General features: G+C 36.3%; 1 protein-coding gene across 1 annotated transcript in view; it reads right to left on the bottom strand.

Annotated features, from left to right (window-relative positions):
* Positions 1 to 9798: 9798 nt before the first annotated feature.
* Il1rapl1 (interleukin 1 receptor accessory protein like 1) overlaps positions 9799 to 20493 on the bottom strand; it is a 653936-nt gene continuing 643241 nt past the window's right edge. Inside the window, exons 8-9 of the mRNA XM_057760637.1 lie at positions 11687 to 11857; positions 9799 to 11239 (exon numbers count right to left, since the gene is read on the bottom strand). Coding sequence (XP_057616620.1) covers positions 10521 to 11239; positions 11687 to 11857 — 890 coding nt within the window. The 3' untranslated portion in view covers positions 9799 to 10520. The remainder of the gene's footprint in view (positions 11240 to 11686; positions 11858 to 20493) is intronic.

Here is a 20493-nt window from a genome sequence, read left to right on the forward strand (position 1 = left end):
TGGTGAGGAGGCTAGGTAAAGGAAAGAAAGTAGTAAGAGAGGGTAAGGGGAAAGAGTAATCAAAATACATTTTATATATACTATCAAAGAAATAATTTAATTAATAAAAGATGTATAAATGTGAGATATCATCGACAGAAACATAGTCCTTGTTCTGTGATTTCAGGAGATGGAGCCCAATGTGTATAATTTTTCCATCTTCTGTTTCTGACAAAAACCAGAATTTTTATTCTTTTATCACCACTGTTTTGAAGGTAAGAAAGTTGGTAAATTCATTAAAATGTTTTCCCTAATACTATCATACAATCAAATCATGTGCAATATTAAATAAGTTAATTCAGTGAGATAAACTCATCTGACTGATACTATTTTGTTAGAATAAATGATTGAAAGTTGAAATAAGAAAGTAGAGTTTGTTGCTACTCTCTGGGTCACCATAAAAAGTCATAAAAATATTGAAACTGGATGAATACACTTTTGCGTTTTATGCAATATGCTAAAGTAGCAGTCACCAGATTACATGGCCCAAAATTTCATAGATGGTATTGTAGCACAACCCTGAATTCACAGTGACTGGATCTGTTCAAGCTGAGTCTTCAATTCCAGGCAAATCTGGGCTACTTTGTGAGAATTGACCAAAAAAAATATATAGAATAAATAGATCAATAAATAAAATTTCTAGGATTTAATTATTTTGAGATTCAGACATCTATCACTGCTATAACGCATTCTACAAGTTATTCTCCCTTACCAATTCCTCCTCCTCTCTCTTTTTCCCCTCCCTCCCTCTCTTTCTTTGGTGTCACCTCAAACTCAGGATCTCCTTGTCTCAGTCTTCTAAATTTTAGAATTACAGGTAAGTTTGTCAAGTTATGCTTATGCTAAAGAACATACAGAGAATTAAAATCCCCTTGTAGAGTTAATCTATTGAGGAAATTGATGATTAACTTGAGGAAAAAAATGATTAATTAATTTAACAAATTTGATATCATGTTTATATTTTCACAACCAATATCTTTAGTATTATTGTCTGGTTGTACCTTTTTTCTTTGCAAATAAAAACAACTGATAATATGTGTGTATGCTTTTATAAAGGAGTTTCACTTTAATTGCATAATTGTTAGTTTGTTTTCTGTTAATTGTTTTATGAAGTCATATATTTGATGTATTTGATATCTGTGCTCAACTTTGTTTTCTCGATTTTCTCATTTTGTCTTTCTCTTCAGATATTGTGAAATAAGTATTATAATTTTGTGCTGTTAATATTTCATCCTCAGAAGTTTTTTTATTGTGTTTTGATATCACAATTTGAGAGGAATTATTTTAACAGGATGTCCCAAGATATGATGCTACCTATCTGCTGCAATTCATACTTTTATATTACAAAGATCAACAGCAGTCTTAAGGACAGAAAGAATACACTCTATACCTGTGATTCTCAATGGCGATTGATGGGCCTGTTTCATGATCACTTAAGAAAGCTATTATAGTACAATTTAATACTATCTATATCTTACTGGCTTCAGTCTAAATTGCACCTTAGAAATATTTCGTGCTGGGTTTTGAACCCAGGGCTTTTACATTAGAAGAATACCCTCTTGAGTTATACACCCAGTCCTGAATTTTCACTTCTAAAGTTGTTTCCAGTCTAGTCTTCTAGAACCAAAGATTTGAAACCCATTGGTTTGGTTTGGTTTGGACAGTTTGCAATTTTGGTTGTTTTCTAAAGGGTCTTTTTTTGAGGGTTTACTAGAAAATAACTAAAGTTAATAACAGACTTAGAAAGGTTAGTTGCTTCTGTATTTCCTACATTTGCTGATATTTTTATTCTAAATGCACCAGGATTTAGAAGTATTTATTACTAGCAGGTATCATATATAAAAGTATAATTCACCCCTCACAAAATCTTTGTGTCAGAGTATCAACTATGCCAAAACCATTATTTGTATTCATATGTTATAGTATTTAGTAATCAATTTTTCATTTACTTTAAAATAATTGAGAAATGTTTCTCCATTTGGCTTGAGATCATCTAATAAAGAATTTACATTCAGAGACTAGGTTTCCTGTCAATTGCATAATGTGCAATAATTCTTTGCTGCTAAGCTCAATAGGCAAACTAGACTATTCCCTTTACTTAATTCAGTCATTAATGTTCCAAACTTCATAGTTATCTTGACTGTTCATGAAGACTTTTGATACATTCTGTTTCCTGTGTTATAGGGTATTTTACCTTTTGTCAGTGTACATTTGTTTATTCTGTTCTTTTCTATTTTCCTTGGCTAAAGGAAAATCAACTGCCATATTGGTTTTTCAAATAAGCAAGTCATTTGTAAACTTGATGATATTTGCAATATATCACCTTTCTTAGATTCTTATTTGTATATGCTTCAATTTAATCTACCATATAAGCAAAACCATAAAGGAGAATATCCATAAAGTCCTGAGTTTGATATTTAACTTTTATTCTCAAGGTCTTATGAAATTTTGAGGCCAATGCATAACTGTTCACATAGGAGTCTCACACAAAGCAAATAAGAACAAACTGACATAAGGATGATTACAATTTATAATTTAGACAAGCAATTGACTAAGCAATTGGCAAAAAGTAATGTTTGCTATTATCTGGAATTGTATCTTGTTTTATTTTACACAAAATAAGATTCTACATTACCTAACTTACCTTATGTTGGAATTACTAAATAGTAAATATTGATTGAGAAAAATAGGATAAATTAAGAGATTCCTTCAAATAATTCTTACAGGCTGTATATGAATAGTACAAAGACCATGGCAGTAAGTTATTGTGTCACTCATATTATAAATTTCTTATAATTACTTCAATTTTAATTTAAATTTGTTGTTAAATTCAATGTCACTTAAGAATTTTTAAAAAGTAAGTAAAATGTTCTATTAGTTTTACTCTTTTAACACCTGTCAAAACCATGAGTGTAATAGAAAATTATGGAAAACGTATGTATGTTTTTGAAGTGCATAAGTGATTCTACAGATTCTTTAACTATAGGATTCAGCTGATATTTTGAATAAAATGTCATATTCTTGGATTTGTGATTGAACATATACTATTAAAGTTAGACAATACTCATAATCCTGATGGCACTTTATCCTTTCAGTAGAAGTTATTGTCTCACATTAAAAAACCTTACAGAGAGACAAGAAGTAGTGGCCAATGGAGTCAGTGGAAGGCAGATCTCTAGGAGTTCAAGGCCAACCTGGTCTACAAACCCAGTTCCAGGTTAGCCAGGGCTACACAGAGAAGGACTGTCTCAACACCCCCCCCCGCCAAAGAAAAGTAATAAAAATAAAATAAAAAAGAAAAACCCTACTGAGGTAGAAATGACTATATGAAATTTGAAAAACAACCCAAAGTATCTTTACAGAATGCTTTGAATCTATTACTTTAAATGTTCATAATGATTTATCGGTGCTTCATTGGTGATAAGTAAGTACAAGGTTATTTTTGTTCAACTGAAAACAAAATATAAGGCCTAACACATTTCCTTTTAAGAATAACTATACATTACAAGTAGAAAAAAACAGATGATTCAAGACCTCGGTCACTGTAAAATATTTTCTGAAGGACAATATTTTAAGATAATCATGAGAATAGTACCTTAAAAAGGGAAAATACCCAAAAGAAAGGGACTCAGCAAATGACTCACAAGTTATCATTCATTTTTGTTTCTCAAAGGAAATACACAGGGAATTTAACCTTGAAACGACCATTGATGTGATAATGACTTTAAGTGTTTGAATTAGCCATTCAAACCTCTTTAAATTCAATAGTGAAGGATAAAACTGGATTGTAAATAGACTTGGTTTTTCAACCAGTCTTGGCTTTTCCTTTTTTCCCCAAGCCAACTGGGCATTTCTTAAGTCTATCCTCACAACCACGGTAGGAATTAGTCCTAAGAATTATAAGCCTATAAAGGAAGGAAAGGAATAGTATAACAAGAGTTATTAAATTAACAAACATACTTACATATGTTCCAACAACACATCATTGAATTTATTGTCATCTATTATCAGGTAGAAATCAGAAGAAACACTTGTAGCTTAATAAATAATTTAATTTCTTGAATTTCTATGTAACATATAAATTTATTTTTACAGGATATATAGAGAGCATACTCATAGAGAGCAACAGACTTATGAAACGACTATAAAACACAAATTATAAGTCGAGTTTAAAATTTCTCATTTTTACACGTATATTTGTCTATTTTCCTATTGCTACTCAAAGCAAAAACCAAATATATAATTGTAAGTATTCTAAGAAAAAAAGGAGCGCCCCTATCACCTACTCATGAATTACATACATTCTAGATTGTACAAAGTCAAAAGAGGATGAGCAAAACTCAAGAGAAATACTATGTAAAATGCACTTGTAGTGACTGTGAACAGATCTGAGCATGTCTGAGTTTAAAACATGACTTGAACGCCAGCAGAGGAAAATGACTATATCCACTTTCCTATTTGGGTTCCCTCAAATTCTGAAGATGCAAAAGTTGTAATTAAATAGCAGATTATATGAACACATCTCCACTATTTTGGTGGAAAGAATACACTAAGGATTCTTGTTAACAGGAGCATATACTGCAAGCAGTATGGACAATTGCCCATGTATCCTAACAATAAGAAGCCATCCTCCCAATTGAACATTAAACTAAAACACAGTCAATCTTCCAAATTTAACCTCTCATTGACTAGTAAAGATAGATCCATATTACTTTGCCACATATTCATGCACTATGTAATAAGGTCATTTCACATTAAATCTTTTTTTTTAATGACACAGCATGCCTTTTGAAAGGTAACATTTAGATTATGAAGATTGAAATTTATACATCGTCGATATTACATGTAGTTCATGGGCAGCTTTTTGGAGTTTGTTATTTTGTAGTAGAGGGAACACAGTGTAATAAATTTTTAGAGTTTTTCCTTTTGCTAGAAAGAGGAAATTTTCAGATTTATGAACACCAAGGGATGTACCAATGAGAAATAAATGATAGAAAACAATAAAAGATACTTTACTTACTTTAATGAAGGGTTCAAAAGCATGAGTTTGTCAGTGAACGCAGAGGCTATTAGGGGAAAATTTACTAATGAATAGAAGGAATTTACACATATATATTTATGAAACCACAGGTCTCTTAGAAATATATATGCATATCTTATCTGTAATGGAGAGACATTTTGTTTTCTGAGCCTGTAAAAAAGACATAATACTAAATGGAAATTACTGTTGATTTTCTTCTTCTTTAAGACATTTTCTACTGATTTAGCCAAAGTCTGATTATGACAAGGGCACATCAAATTAAGATTAGAATTAACTCTTCTCCTCCTTCTTCTGCTTTATTCAAGGTAAGTAAGATTTTACAGCTCCTTCTGACCGTATTTCATTCTCTTAACATAGAGCATAAGTTTTCCTAGAGCATAGATTTTCCTAGAGCGTAGATTTTCACTCGGCAATGAATAAAAAAAAAAAAAAAAACTGCGATTTTTAATCACCACCACTTCACTTTTCAAAACTGTATATATTGTTCTAAGGCCATATTAGAATTTGTAAAATAGCAAAAACTTAATCACTGAAAGTGAAGTGCATAACAAATTGTAATTCTTTTCATAATAAAACTGGTTTCTTTTAGAAAAACACATCAAATGGTTACTTCTTATTTTTCTCTACTATTTGAATCATTTTTGGTAGACATTGCAATCAAAAACAAACAAAAAAATAATAAAATAAGTCAAACAAAAATTAATAAAATAAGTCATACTCATCCAATATATGATTTTCTATATCTCCTGTTTGAAATTACTATAGAAATGAGTAAATTATCCAAATAATAATAGACATTTCCCTTTTATAATGTAGCTATCATTGGAAAAATTTTCTTCACTGTTTCACGTGTCTCTCATAAAGTCAGGCCATTTTGGATGAGGAATTATCTCTGCTAGAAGAACAATAATCTTCCTTGAATTTTCATAAATGAGGATAAAAATAACAAACACAATGTCTGCAAGATATGTAAATTTCTGAATATTGGCCTATAACACTGTCCTCTGAATATAAATTACTATGGCTATTGGGAAACTGAAAGTCTTGAGAGTCACACAAAGGGAAACTGATTTACACAATCTCTATCAATCTCATCAGAAAGTTCAAGTAGTGTTCATTATTTCCTTTAATTGACTTTATAGAGCCAAGATAGCCTTGAACTCAAATGTAAGGCCTATTATTAAGGAAAATAGAAACTGTTGGTTACTTTCTTTGTTCAGAATAATCAGGTAGGAAAGATCCATGATAAGTCAAGAAACAGCCTATGCTTCCATCGACAAAGTTGTCTTCTTTTATTACAGAATCACATTGTGATTTCTTTTAATAACTGTATGTATGGTTGGAAACATTTTCCACAATAGGGAATATGAATCTGCAGTGGGATATCTAACCTATTTCACCTCTAATCATCTACTACCTCAGTAATGGGATTAATGGCCAAACAACTTCAGATCAGAGACAATAAGGCATTTTCGATTTCTGTGTATGTGTGTTCTTCTAGTTCCATTCAGTGATTTCACTTGTGACTCTAATGCTTTCCTTAGAATTTCAATAAGATGTCTTCTGGGACTAATGATATATACTAAAATTAGTAAAGAAGCAATCGCTGGTAATTCTAGCAGTCAGGAGGCTGAGGCAGAAGGATTGAGAGTTTGATTCCAGTGTGGCCTGAATCCTGTCTCAAAAACAAAATAAACAAGCCAAACGGTGGTGGCGAATGCTTTTAAACCCCAGCACTTGGGAGGCAGAGGCAAGGATATCTCTGTGAGTTCAAGGTAAGCCTGGTCTAAGAGAGCTAGTTCCAGGACAGGCTCCAAAACTACAGGAAAACCCTGTCTCAAAAAAACCAAAAAAAAAAAAAAAAATGATAAAGAAAAAGTTAAACACAAGATTAAAAACAGCTCCTTTAAAAAAAAGAGTGAGGGTACCATTCTAGAATCAGAAAATAGCTTACAATGTACAAATAGATGATTTCCTAGAAATAGTAATTGCAACTCAAATAACTGGTATTTGAAAAGTTAATGACTCTTCTAGGATAAAGAAAGCATATTTAGAGTTTAGGAATTGGCTCTCAGTTAATATTTTCTCTTGTTATAAAATATTTATTAACAATGAAATATGGAAGAAACCGGCATCTACGTATTTAAGTTTAAGTTAATAGAGTTCAAACAGATATACTATGAGGAAAATAATAATTACAAAATGGTTGACTGAACAATCAGATGCTTAGCTATAGAAATAGAATAGATTCAGATCTCATCATGTCTTCGATTTATTTCGTAGAATTCATCTAAACTTTAATCAGCTGGTAGCACAATATATGTAAGTCTTCTCTGCCCATCGAAGACCAAAGGGATGGGATAGAAATGAAATAATCAAAGATTTGAGCACCAGAATAAAGACTAAGATGCTCAGAAGCAGCAAGTTGAGGTTACACTAAAGAACCAGATGGATTTTTGAATCTACAATGTTTCATTCAGAGCTCAGGCGGTGATTGATGAAGAACAGGCAATACCAAACATCACACGTATCCAAGTCTGGAAGTCCATTCTTCCCCCCAGCTTGGCTAACATATTCATGTTTTCAAATGTGTTTTTACAGCTAGAATAATATTATCCCCCAGAACCCCAACAAACAAAAAGAGAAGGATGAAACCTAAGCACTAGGGGAAATACATGTTTTTTTTTTTTTTATTTTACTGTGAGTTCTCATAGAACTTCTGTTATACATAGAACATGTGAACCATGAGTTCTCTTCACAGGTTCTCATGTGGAGCTGATAGAGGAAGAGAAACTTGGGAGGAATGTTTCTAAAGCTACAGATAGCTTCCTTCGCATTTATTTCATTTGTAAATATAACAAAGCATTGGAGGAAAAAAGTTTCTTAAGTTGTGAGAGTATCAAATATTACCCATCAATCCCTGAATCATGCTATTCAAAGTGCTTAAATCTATACTAAAAATAGAACAAAAAATGTACTCCCAATGCAGCTAAATTAATACCTATGGATGCCTAAAATATGACTGTGGTCTGATTACTTCCTCCACATTTATTCCAAACACCCGCCGTGCACTTAAAAACTTAAAACAAGTAACAAAGAAATAAATCAGGCCATTGCCACATTTACAATCTTCTGAGTATTGGGGAAGTTTGGAATCCAGTCCAATGACAAGTGTCCATAGTACAAAGTAAACAAGGGCCTTCTCTGGTTCTGAAAATAACTCAATGTGCAAAGCTGACCTTAAAGTTTTATGTGTCCTTGTAGCGTCAGTTCTGGTTTTTGAAAATGTGACACAGAACCAAGGGAGCACAAGAATAAAGACATATTATAGAGAAGACCCAGGCAAGTTGTCAGGGAAGTAAACATGTTTTTAAGCAAATAAAAAATCAATGCACATCCCAAGGCTCCTTTGCCTTGTCACACAGACAGAGACCTTTGCATTCTTACAAAGTGGTACGTCTCTCATACATTCATAGTTCTACCTTGCCTCCCCAATTACCTCTATTGCAATTTACACTTTTATGTCCATGTGGCCTGCTCACACTTAACCTTGTGACCCAAATTCTAGAATTGGTTTGTCGTTATGTGGTATGGCAGGAATAAAGCAACACAGTAGTTACTACTTGAGCCCACAGATGATGATGGGAAAGGAATTTCCTATGATGAATCACTAAAGTTAAGTTCTATAAAGCTTAAGTTCTATTACCAGTGTGTCACATTGACTTAAAACAAACGAACAAACAACTAAAATCTACAAAGGTAATCCTTTTAACAATTCTGCCCTCTACAGGATCTTTTGTGGGCGATTTAGCATCATTGTTAACACAACAAGGAATTAGCTGCTTATGTGATTGATTTGAAACATAAAGCTAGATGGTAAGTGACAAATTTCCTGGGAGCATCAACTTTCTGTTTCTGAAAGAAAGAATCATATAGTTAAATTAAATTAATTTCTATACAATAAAATTAAGTATTTTAAGTATATTTTCTGATCTAATTTAAAACTATTTTGTGTAAATAATATTTATTTTGAAAATAGTAGTTTGTGTTGTTATTCATATGTTTGACCTCCTGAGATCTTATTTAAACATCTTTACATTAATAAATGCTGCTTATGCTCATAAACCGAAAGAAGCATTAAAAAGTAAATACAAGTCAGTTAACATGGGGATCCCACAATAAGCTGCACAGATATTTTTTCTGACTTTTCAGAAGATAACACTTTGTATAATACAAGGTGACAAAACATATTTGATGACACATCCTGATCTTCCCTTTGGTTAATGGAAGCCTTCAATGGAAATTTCATTTGTACTTGCCTTGATTCACCTATCTAAATTAACTTGCCTGGTATTTGCACATAATCTCATTTGCAGAAAAATTAATTATAGAGGGAAAAGAGGAAACAGATTTTCAAACAAAAACAGCCACAAACACATTCATGCCTTTCCAGGAAGTGATCAAATATAGGGCTTGATTTTTTTTTTTTTTTGGTTTTGTATTTTTGTGTGTTTTTTTATTTGTTTGTTTTGTTTTGCTGTTTTATATATATATTTCTATTTGTATTTCTATATATATATATATTTATAAGGGTACACCAACTCATTTAAAAAAAAACAGAAGCAACACTCTCCCCATTTTCATGCCTTCGATCTTCATTCTGTAGTGGTCACTCTGTAGCAGTCACTGCTATGTGACTAGCACAACTTTGGGTCTAGAGTGTGTTCTGAAGCGAAGTGAATTAAATGTTGAGACAGTTAGGCCTACCCCTACCCTCTGCAGAGTTCTACATACCATGCTGCCACGAGAAGGGTAGAGGTGGTAAATGAGGTGGGGACAAGGAAGAGATTTCAGGGCTCTGACTGGCAGGGCCCTCCTATGAGCAAATGTTCTTCTCTCTTTCTCTCTCTTTTTTGTTCCCAAACTGCAGTGCAATGCTGGCGCTCAGGTGCACTGCTCTCTGAAGGCCGTTGTGGCCCAGCTGGTCCTAGGAAGAACCCGAGAGAGGATCCGGTGCTCCTTGTCCCATCAGATAGATTTGTCCAAGCACCCCAAGGAAATGTTAAAAGCAAAACAAAATTTAAAAAGAACATTAAAAACCCATTCTAAAACTAAATTAATGAAGCAAAAAAAAAAGGGTTTTCTATCTACACATCAGTCTCTTTAAAAAAAATGTAAATTTACAAATCCAATGACATATAAAACAAAGTAAAAAAATGTAATGGTAAGAGACATGGTAAAACAGGAAAATACTGATGCTACAAAGAAATTCCAAAAAATATATGTACAAGACCCTGTTTTTCCTCGTGTTCTAGAGATTGTAATGCATGTTTGTTTGTTTGTTTGTTTGTTTAACAGCAGCAGTCGAGGATTTAGTTCCAGGCACTGGACTGCAGATTCCTTTCAAACGCCCAGGGACGGGATGTCCTTTGCTTTTCTGTCACCAAATCACACTGGATATACTGGTCTCCCTCGGCAACAATGGCAGGATGGCACTGTTTGTGTGGGCCTCATCTGGATTCGGCTCCCTGCTTGACTTTGTCTGTGGCCGCTGCCCATTGATGAGTGTCATAGGGATGTTACAGTAGGTATGCTGATTTCCTATGGAGGTAAGTGGCAGGGTGCCCGTGGGAGGTACATCGTACTCATAGCTTCGATAGTAGTGTTTCTGACGCATTTGTGAATGGTAGGTGTTGTGAAAGGTAGAACGAAGATCTGGATGGGCAGTGGCTAGAGCTGTGGAGGTGGCGGCAGCCATTGAAATGGCCGAGACAGTCTGCAGCTCCCCGAAAGGCCCCTGCTCGCTGACATCTAAAGCCTGCTCGTGTGTAATGGGCTCTATTCTCTTAAAAGGCATTTCGTACTGTAAACGTTTCCAGAACTTCGAGTTCAACTTGTTGCATTTTGGTCCATGCCATTTAATAACCGTGAGGAGCTTGATGGTGTGCTTGAGGGCCTCCACCTCCTGGTAGTTCATAATTCCTCGGAGTTCGCTGCATTCGATCAGTATCACCTTGATTTCTCCAGTAACAAGCATGTTTCGTAGTCTGGTTTCCAGCTCAAAGATGCTCCAGCCCCTTCGAACTACATAATTTGGGGTCATGACAATGATCAGCCGCTTACTTTGATCTACACATCTTGCCACATCTTCAATGTATGCTATAAATAGAAGAAGAAGGAGCAGGATAAATGAACTGATAAAGAGATCCAGAAGCTTCTTACACTTTCTCTCACATACTATGTGAAAATTGTTTGTTGTCAACACGTTGTGAAGATGAAAACGGGATGAACAACACTTCGGATAGAAGTTTGGCCTCTGGTGTAGTAATTAGGAATATTTTTCAAGATACAAATACCTCATTTGATTTAAATAAATATTAACACTCACAGAATGCAATGGTTTATAAAGTGATAAACTATCTTCTCTGGCTTATTAAGGATTCAATTTCATCTAAAAACATTTCTTTCTATCTTGAGAAACTAAATAAAATTTCTCAAGTTGCAAAATGCTAAGGAAAAATGGCAACTACATAGACATGCCTACTTACAACGTACATACATATATCCACACACAAATGAAATAAACAAGTGAAAATATTAACTTACTTCCAGTTGGGATCAAATCTCTATCTGGTATGAACAACTTATAACCATAATGCTTTTCAAGCATATCAGGTAGGATTTCAAGGGCAAAACGTTCTTCTTCCCCAGTCTCTTGGTTCCACTGGTCAGGGTCCACTTTGGTATATGACAGATAGGCATCATAATCTTTGTTGTCTGTCAAAAACATTACAAAGTAAGTTCTACAAAGTAAGTGCTAGGAAGAAAGCAGCAGAATACTAGCAATATTCACTTTTATTGATAAATATATACAAACATTACACTCGGAAAATAAAAAAAGCCTGTATTAATTTTTATCATATGTTTGATAGTACCACCAGCTTTGCTGGGAGGTACAAAGGGACACATTGTGATTTTTGCTCTTGTGATGAAAATAGTAGGAATAAAATTAATGGCAAAAGAAATGAAGGAATAAGAGACGGGGGTGGAGCTTAGTGCTGGACTTCATAAAGCTCTGGTATCATCAGCAAGTACAACTACTGGCACAACCAAGATATCAATTTCTGTAACTTTCAAAAACACAAATTATAGGAAATCTTTACTGTTTATATAAAAGCTACATGTTTAGATAATAATATATTATTATTATTATATATGCTGCATTTAAAGCTCTGTTTTTGGATTTTTTTTTTTTTTTTTTTTTTTTTTTGGTTTTTCAAGACAGGGTTTCTCTGTGGCTTTTGGTTCCTGTCCTGGAACTAGCTCTGTAGACCAGGCTGGTCTTGAACTCCCAGAGATCCGCCTGTCTCTGCCTCCCGAGTGCTGGGATTAAAGACGTGTGCCACCACCGCCCGGCTTTGGATACTTTTTTAAGATGAGGGATATGATCATTTAATTTCAACTTTGATTTAAAAACATTTTTACTTTCAGCTGGACTGATTTTGACTCTTATCTCTCCACACAGATCACCTGGACTATCCTACTCCAGGAGTTCCATGATGGCCCCTACCTATTTGGCAAAGCTTTAGCTTCTGACCTTCTCTCTTTGTGTCTCCCCACATCTAAACTCATACAGTATGTAGATGACCTTCTCCTCTGCAGTCCATCCCTACAAATTAGCCAATCTAACACCTCTGCTCTCCTAAATTTCTTGTCCAGCTGAGGCTATAGATTCTCACCATCCAAGGTCCAACTTTACACTCTTCAGGTCACTTATTTGGGATTAATCATTACCCCAACCCACAAATCTATTACTTTGGATAAAAACTGTGAATCCAGTCACTCACAGTCCTTTCTACTAAAGATGAATTTTTATCATTCCTAAAAATAGTGTCTTCTTAAATTCCCAAATTGCCTCTTTCTCCTTCCTTGCTTGCCATTTACATGAGGCAGCCCTTGCCCCCCCTCCCCATGAACTCCTTCTCAATCTCATCACTATCCCTTTCAGAAGCTCCAACAGGCTCTCCTCCAAGTTCCAGTCCTTCATCTCCCAGCCCTAACTCATTCTTTGGTGCAGGACAATTGTCTATATTTTGTCAATTATGTTTTAAATAAATGCTGATTGGCCAGGAAGTATAGGAGGGAGAACCAGACAGGAAGTAGAGGCAGGTCAATGAGAACAGGGGAATTCTGGGAAGAGGAAGGTTCCCTCTGCAGTCCTGTTCAGACACAGAAGAAGCAAGATGTGACTACACTGCTGAAAAGGGTACTGAGCCATGTGGCTAACACAGATAAGAATAATGGGCTAATGTAAGTTATAAGAGTTAATGAGAAGCCTGAACTAATGGGCCAATCAATTTATGATTAATGTAAACCTCTGTGTGATGTCTTTGGGACTTAATGACTGCAGTAACCAGCCAGAACAGAAACCCCAACAACAATTCCTTTTCCCTTTGTGTGACAGAAAGATTGACATGCCCTTGGGGTCCTAGGCCACCAGCTGGGGCCTGTAGTAATAGTTCATTTGTGTTTTAACAAATAAAGCTTGGCTGAAGATCAGAGCGCAGATCTAAGCCACTAAAGACGAGGGAGTGGTGGCACGCACCTTAATCCCTGGACTAGGGAGACAGAGCAGAAAGATCTCTGTTAGTTCAAGGGCACCCTGGGCTACTCAAGATTGATCCAGTGTAAAAGAGAAACATAAGTCACACAAAGGTGATCCCAACACTTGGGATCCCACGGTCTTTAATCCCAGCACTAGGGAGGTAGAGACAGGCATAATATGGCTGAGCAGAAAGAAGAATATAAGGCGAGAGGGGACAAGAGCTCAGTGCAGTCTGAGGCAACAGTCTGAAGCAGTCAGCCTGAGGCTCAGTCTGACCAAGCATTCTGAGGCTTGATGAAGGCAGATGCAGTTTGAGCATGCAGTCTGAGGATGCAGTCTGAGGATTAGTAGAGACAGGATCACCCTTTCAGTCTGAGGATTCAGTAGAGGTAAAAAGTCTCTCTTGTGGCTGGCTGCACTGCTTCTCTGATGCCTCGGCTTTCACCCCCTAATATCTGACTCAGGGTTTTTATTTCTTAAGACCAATTAGAATTCGTGCTACAGGACTCATGCTACAGGAACCTTTCTTTGCACCTGTAGCATACCTGTCAAAAACAAACTAGACCTAGCCACTCAAAGATGGGCACCATGTTTATGTGCTTTAGTTGCTGTTGAGCTCCTCATTAGTGTATCAAAAAAACTAGCCTTTGGGTCACCCACCACTATCTTCCCCACCACAACCTTCCCCATCTCTTAACTTATAAAGGCTTACAAACTCCACCTCCTCCCTGAGTTCTTATTCTCCAGGTGGCACTATTAGAAGATGTCACACTTACTTTCCCATCTTGCCCACCCTTCAATATCTCAAATCTTCTCCAACCAAGCACTGACTACTTCCCATATCATTCTTGCATTGAAACCCTAAAGGAATTACTGTCCCATTCCTTATAATACAAGAGGGCAGACTGCCTCAGGCCACCTGTGTAATGCTGTCTCTTTAAGAGACAAGCCACGCCCACTCCTTGCAGCCTCTCTCCCTCCCTCGCCATCTTGGCTTTCTCTCTGTCCCCTTTTCTCCCCCCCTCTCAACCCCCTTCTTCCTTTTCTCCTTCCCCTCCATAACCCAACTAATAAATATCCAATTCTATTCTGTGGGATGTGCCTGTTTATGTGTCTCCCACCCACCACCTGCTCACACTGCTCAACAGGTTTACAGGGAATAGCCCTCTGCCACAAGGCTGGGACCAGCCACCTTAGTTTGTGGACCTGCCACCACTGGGACCCCGCAGCAAGCTGCTGGGGACTCACTGCAAATCCATAACAACCTGTACCTGGTACACAGATGCAGCTCCTTTTTACATGAAAGAATCCAAAAAGCATGCTATGCCATAGTGTCAGAAACTGGGGTGGTGAAACCACAGACACTCCCTACCCACACTACTAACCAAGAGGCTGAATAAATATCTCTCACCTGTGTCTTCCAATTGGCAGAAGGACAACCCTTAAACATTTACACAGACACCAAATATGCTTTTCATATCCTCTTGTCCCACATTGCCATTTGTAAAGAGCGTTGGCTACTTACAACAAAAGGAGGATCCATAATTAACCCATGTCAAATTACCTCCCATCTCCCCAAAGCTATAGGAATTATTCACTGCTGGTCTTGTCAGACTGACTATTCTATCATCTCTAAGGGAAATAACTGAGCTGATGAGGCACCTCGGGCAACAGCCCTCCAAGGTCCAGACTCACCTCACCCACTGCAGGGAGTCCACACACTCCAACCCATATCCCCACAGTCACCCTCTGACACTTGACAATTTCTGTCCTGTCCACACTAGCTCTTTCATCCTAATAGTTACGTTATGCCTCATTTTGTCAAAGCTCACCTCCAGCCTACCCCTGAGGACTTGCATTTCTTAAGAATTATTACTGCTTCTTATAAAATTTGTCAAATGTCATATTTTAACTCCAGATATCATAGCACCCCCTTTTCTACCCACCGGGTCAGAGGCTCCCACCTGGGGACTTGACTAGCAGCTTGATTTTACCCACATGCCCACAGTCAAATGAGTTAAGTATCTCCTGGTTCTAGTTAACATGTTCTCAGACTGGGTGGAAGTGTTCTCCATCACTATAGAAAGGGCTCATATACTCTCCAACCTCCTTCTCTGGGCAATTATTCCCTGATTTGGAATCCCCGACTTTCTCCAGTAAGACAGTGGTCCAGAATTCACATGCTAGATCTCTCAAACCCTATCTAAAGCTCTTAACATCTCTTGGCATTTTCATATCCCATATCATCCTCATTTCTCAGGAAAGATTAAGCAAACTAATTGCTCCTTAAAAACATTCATATTAAAATGTCACAGGAATTTCACCTTGACTGGGTAAAGCTCTTGCCTCTGGCTCTTTTTAGGCTTTAGACTCTCCCCAAGTGAAACCTTTTGATTTTACCATTTGAACTCATGCATGGGAGGAAAGTTCTAACCCCCGGCTTCCCATCCAAACCCTCACCTCTCTCTCATCACCTACTCATCCCCCCTCTATCATCTATGTTCCCTCATATGGAACTTTACCGACCACTCCCTACCCTGAACATGCAGTAACTCCTGTCCATCACCAGTCAACAACATATGGGATTAGGTCTTTCTCTGTCCTGAGAGACCAATGCCTCTCACTATTTCCCCCTAAATTGCAGGGCCCCTTTAAGGTAATTCTTGTAACCCTCACAGCTGGTAAGCTTGACAGCTTCCTCCATTGGATTCACTTATCCTACATCAAGCTCTTTATACAGCCCAACACACAGCTCAAGATAATCTTTCTTCATACACAGCAACCCCAACACGGCCCTGCTTCCTTCAGTTTCAGAGGATGCTGAGATCAACTGCCTTGTCTCTAATTCCAGAAGAATGAAACAACCCTACAGCCCTACAACCGTACTCAACTTTACCAGATTGGGAATCCCCTATGCTCTCTTTCCTGATCCCCTTTGCATTCTCCTGTCTCTACTAATCATGCCCTACTTTATTAATTTCCCCCCTATGTATCTCCAATGACATATTCAAAAGTTCTAATTAAACTAATTAACTATTGTTACAGGACTACCAACCATTAGCCACAGAGCTGGAGGTGTAAAGACTATCAAATGTGCCTGGGTGGTAAGAAACAACAACATCACAGAGATACCCACATCCCCAAACTCAAAAAAGAGGCTCACAGCATAGATTTCAGTACAACTTTTTACTATTGACTGCCCTCAGCAATCAACCACCTGTCTCCTGAGCAGTAACATGAAAGTGATGCCACTTCCATTTCTAAGGAAGGCCTGCACGAGCACCCCTCTTTTCATACCCTATCAATAAACTGCCAGCATGGGTTTGTTGTAGACTGGTTCATTCTCAATGTCGCTAAACTACAACAATTTGGAAGGCTGAAGAAGACCATTTGAGGCCAAGAGTTTCAGTCCAGCCTATGTATAACACTGTGAGTACTATGTCAAGAAACAGAAAACAAACCAAAACAAACCAAACCAACCAAACAACACTAACTATATTCAAATATCATTATGAAATCTTCATGAGATAAAGCAAAACTGAAAACATCAGAAATCAAAATGTTTAGGGTGTTGACAAAAGCATCTCTTCTTTAATTCATAAGAGGATATTAGTTTCATTAATATGTAAGAGGATTGGATGGATTTTGTTTTCAGAATAACACATCTTTAAAAAAACAGAAAATATAAGGTGACCTCTCTATTTTGTAGAGGAACATAGTACACTAAGTGAATCTGGGTTAGAAAAGAGATATACTGAGAAAGAAATGGTTTGAGATTGATAGCTGGGACAGTTTTTAACTTTTAAATATCTATTGAATAGATGTTAGATGTTATTGACAACTGCCTTTTTTATTACTCTCAAATATTTATAAATCACATAAATGAAACTGACTAGTGAGTGACAGAGCCCATCATTTGCCAAATGGGTTACAAAAATAAAACCAGGGAACTCAATGATGGACATTTAAGAATGAGATAGCTCAAAAAGCTTATCATTAGAAATTGTCACTGATAGAATTTGAGTCACATTTCTTCTTTTGGCCTAAGAAGATGTTTTATTTTCCTATACAGCCTCACATTTCTAAAGTGTACTTTTTCATGTTAAAAAACTATAGGACTTTATAAATGATGTCAGAATAAATATACAGTAAATTATTAAAATATCGTCTTAATGTTTTGACTTCTTTGCTTATTGAATATCTGTTAATTTTTTTCAAATTTTTGGTGATATTTAAGATTAAACCAGAAAGTTAGCCAAATGCTCTACCTAAAAACTTTTAATTTCAATTGTTATGGGAAGTCTCTGTAAATTATATTTTCATAAAAGCTCTTTTGTCTTTTTATAACATTGTCCTAGTCTACTTATTTTTCCATTCAGTATTTTTTCAGACTTTTAATTTTTTTTCATTTTTTTCTTAAATTATTTTATGTGCATTGGTGTTTTGTCTGCATATACATCTGTGTGAGGGAGTTGGGTACCCTGGATATGGAGTTACAGATGGCCTTGAGCAACCATGTGAGTGCTGGGAGTCAATCCCAGGTCTTTTGGAAGAGCAGTCAGTGTTCTCTGGAAGAACAGTCAGTGCTCTTCATTGCTGAGGCATCTCTCCAGTCTTATTTTCTCTTTTAGGTTTATTTGTTTTATATGTATGAGTGTTTTGCATGCATGTATGTCTGCTGTTACCCTGGGATCCATGGAGGTGAAAAGAAGATATAAGATCCCATGGAACTGGAGTAACAGATGGTTGTGAACCACCACGTGGGTGCTGGGCTCTCATCAAATTTGCCATTCTCGTACATTAGCCTACTGGGTGTTAAGATTATAAGCATCATAATTTGGCAATAATTAAAATATTGTCCTGGGTACATGGCTCAGAGGTTGAAAGCATATTCTATGCAAGCATGTGGGCCTGAGATTGAATCTCCAGAACCCACATATAATCCAAACACAATAGCAGCAACATCTGTACAGAATCCCCAGTCTCTTCTAGGTTGATGGGAGGCTGAGACAAAAAGACTCCTGGAAAATTCCAGGCCAGCTAGCTTTCATATGCCAGGAAAAAACAAGATATCCCAACTCAAACAATGTGGAAAGAAAGGACCAACACACAAGTCTGTCCAGACCTCCAAATGTATACATACTCCATGTGTACCCATATTTACACTCATATACATACAAAGGTAAATTAAAAATAAAAATAAAATAGTTAGGGTCTGATATGACAAAAACAAAAGCAACTGAGCTGAACTTCTGAGTTCCATAAACTCTGACTCATTTGAGATTTTATTTCTTAGTTTTTGAAAGAATGCCATGGAGATTAATTCATTTCACAGTGGTAGGGCCCTTGTCTAGTATATACAAAGTTCTAGGTTTGATCTCCAGAACTGGGAAAAAGTGCAATAAAACAGAAACTTCTTGAATATGTTTAGTAGTAAATGTATCCTAATTATATACAATATATGAAAGAAATTATCTGACTTTAGACACATTAAAGAAGCATTAATTTCCTTCCTTTGCAGCCTTTAGAAAGCAGCAGCTAGCATAGTTGTTAAAAGTCTTAAGCAATATTGTAGTATGGCTTTTTACTTGGGGTACAACATAATCATGACATCTGCAGTTTTGGAGTAGTGATTGTTTTGGACAGTTAGTCATGTCAAAAAAATAAGCAAAACAGTACAGTCATGTCTAGGTCTACATAATGGCAAGGGAGCTTTTGGCACTCTCTAGTTAGAAGGAGGTGGGAAGTCACATGATACTCACCTGGGATTGCACCCAGGGAAGGATCCTACCCATACTTCTTAAAATCAACAAGTGATCAAGGGAGATACTAGGCTTTGCTTATTTGTTTGTTTTGCTTTTGTTATTTGTTATTGTTGTCAATAGTGGTGGTGGCTATTTGTGTGTGTGTGTGTGCACACGCGCACATGTGCAAGAACAGAAAGGTTAACAGAAAGTAGGACTCAATGATGCAGTTTACATAGGGACATTATCCATGATGGAGTGGGATTTTTTTCGTGATATAGTTATTTGAGGATCACCTATACTCCCATGAGAAACCCCTCAGCCATGCTCTTTAAACAAGTCCTTCAAAAACTCATTGGATGACCAAGTTGGATTTGGATGGAATTGTTCCATTTATTTGTCTGCAGTGCCCTGTGTGGGATGAATAGGCATTTGTTTTTATCTCCTATGGAAGAGGTAATTGCAAGAAAGGAAATGGTAGGAAACTATTACCAGGGAGCACTGAGTGTGAATTAAGAGGGACTGACACACCGTTTAAGAGTTTCTGATTTTGAACAGGTCATATTCCCAAAATAACTTTTTGTTTCTCCTTGGAATTCAAAAACTGTGTATGCAACTTAACTAATCACCACTAACAGGGAAACATAATGAAAACAAAAGGGCAGATTCATAGGTTTTCTAAATGACACACAGAGACACAGTGTTTACTGATATCCATGAAGACCATAATTACTGAATCTACAAATAGGGAAAGAACTTGTAGTTCAAGGAGAAAGAAAATTAGTATGTATGGCCTAAGATAACATTGATGCCAATTTGTTTTGTAGACAGAGAACAATGGCTCATATTTTCTGAACATAGGGTAGAGATTTTAAAAAGTTGTTCTAACTCATGTGTCTCACACACTAATTATCAAATTAGATCTCTGTCTTTATCTTCAAAATATGAATTGTATTGGTTATTATGATGTTTTTAAACTTGAGCTGCTATGATTATGAATAATCATGACCTATATACGTCTCAAGAAGAGGGATACGCAATAAATACTTTGTGCTCTGGAAAAA

The sequence above is a fragment of the Chionomys nivalis genome, chromosome X (assembly GCF_950005125.1).
Source record: "Chionomys nivalis chromosome X, mChiNiv1.1, whole genome shotgun sequence".
Lineage (NCBI taxonomy): Eukaryota > Metazoa > Chordata > Mammalia > Rodentia > Cricetidae > Chionomys > Chionomys nivalis.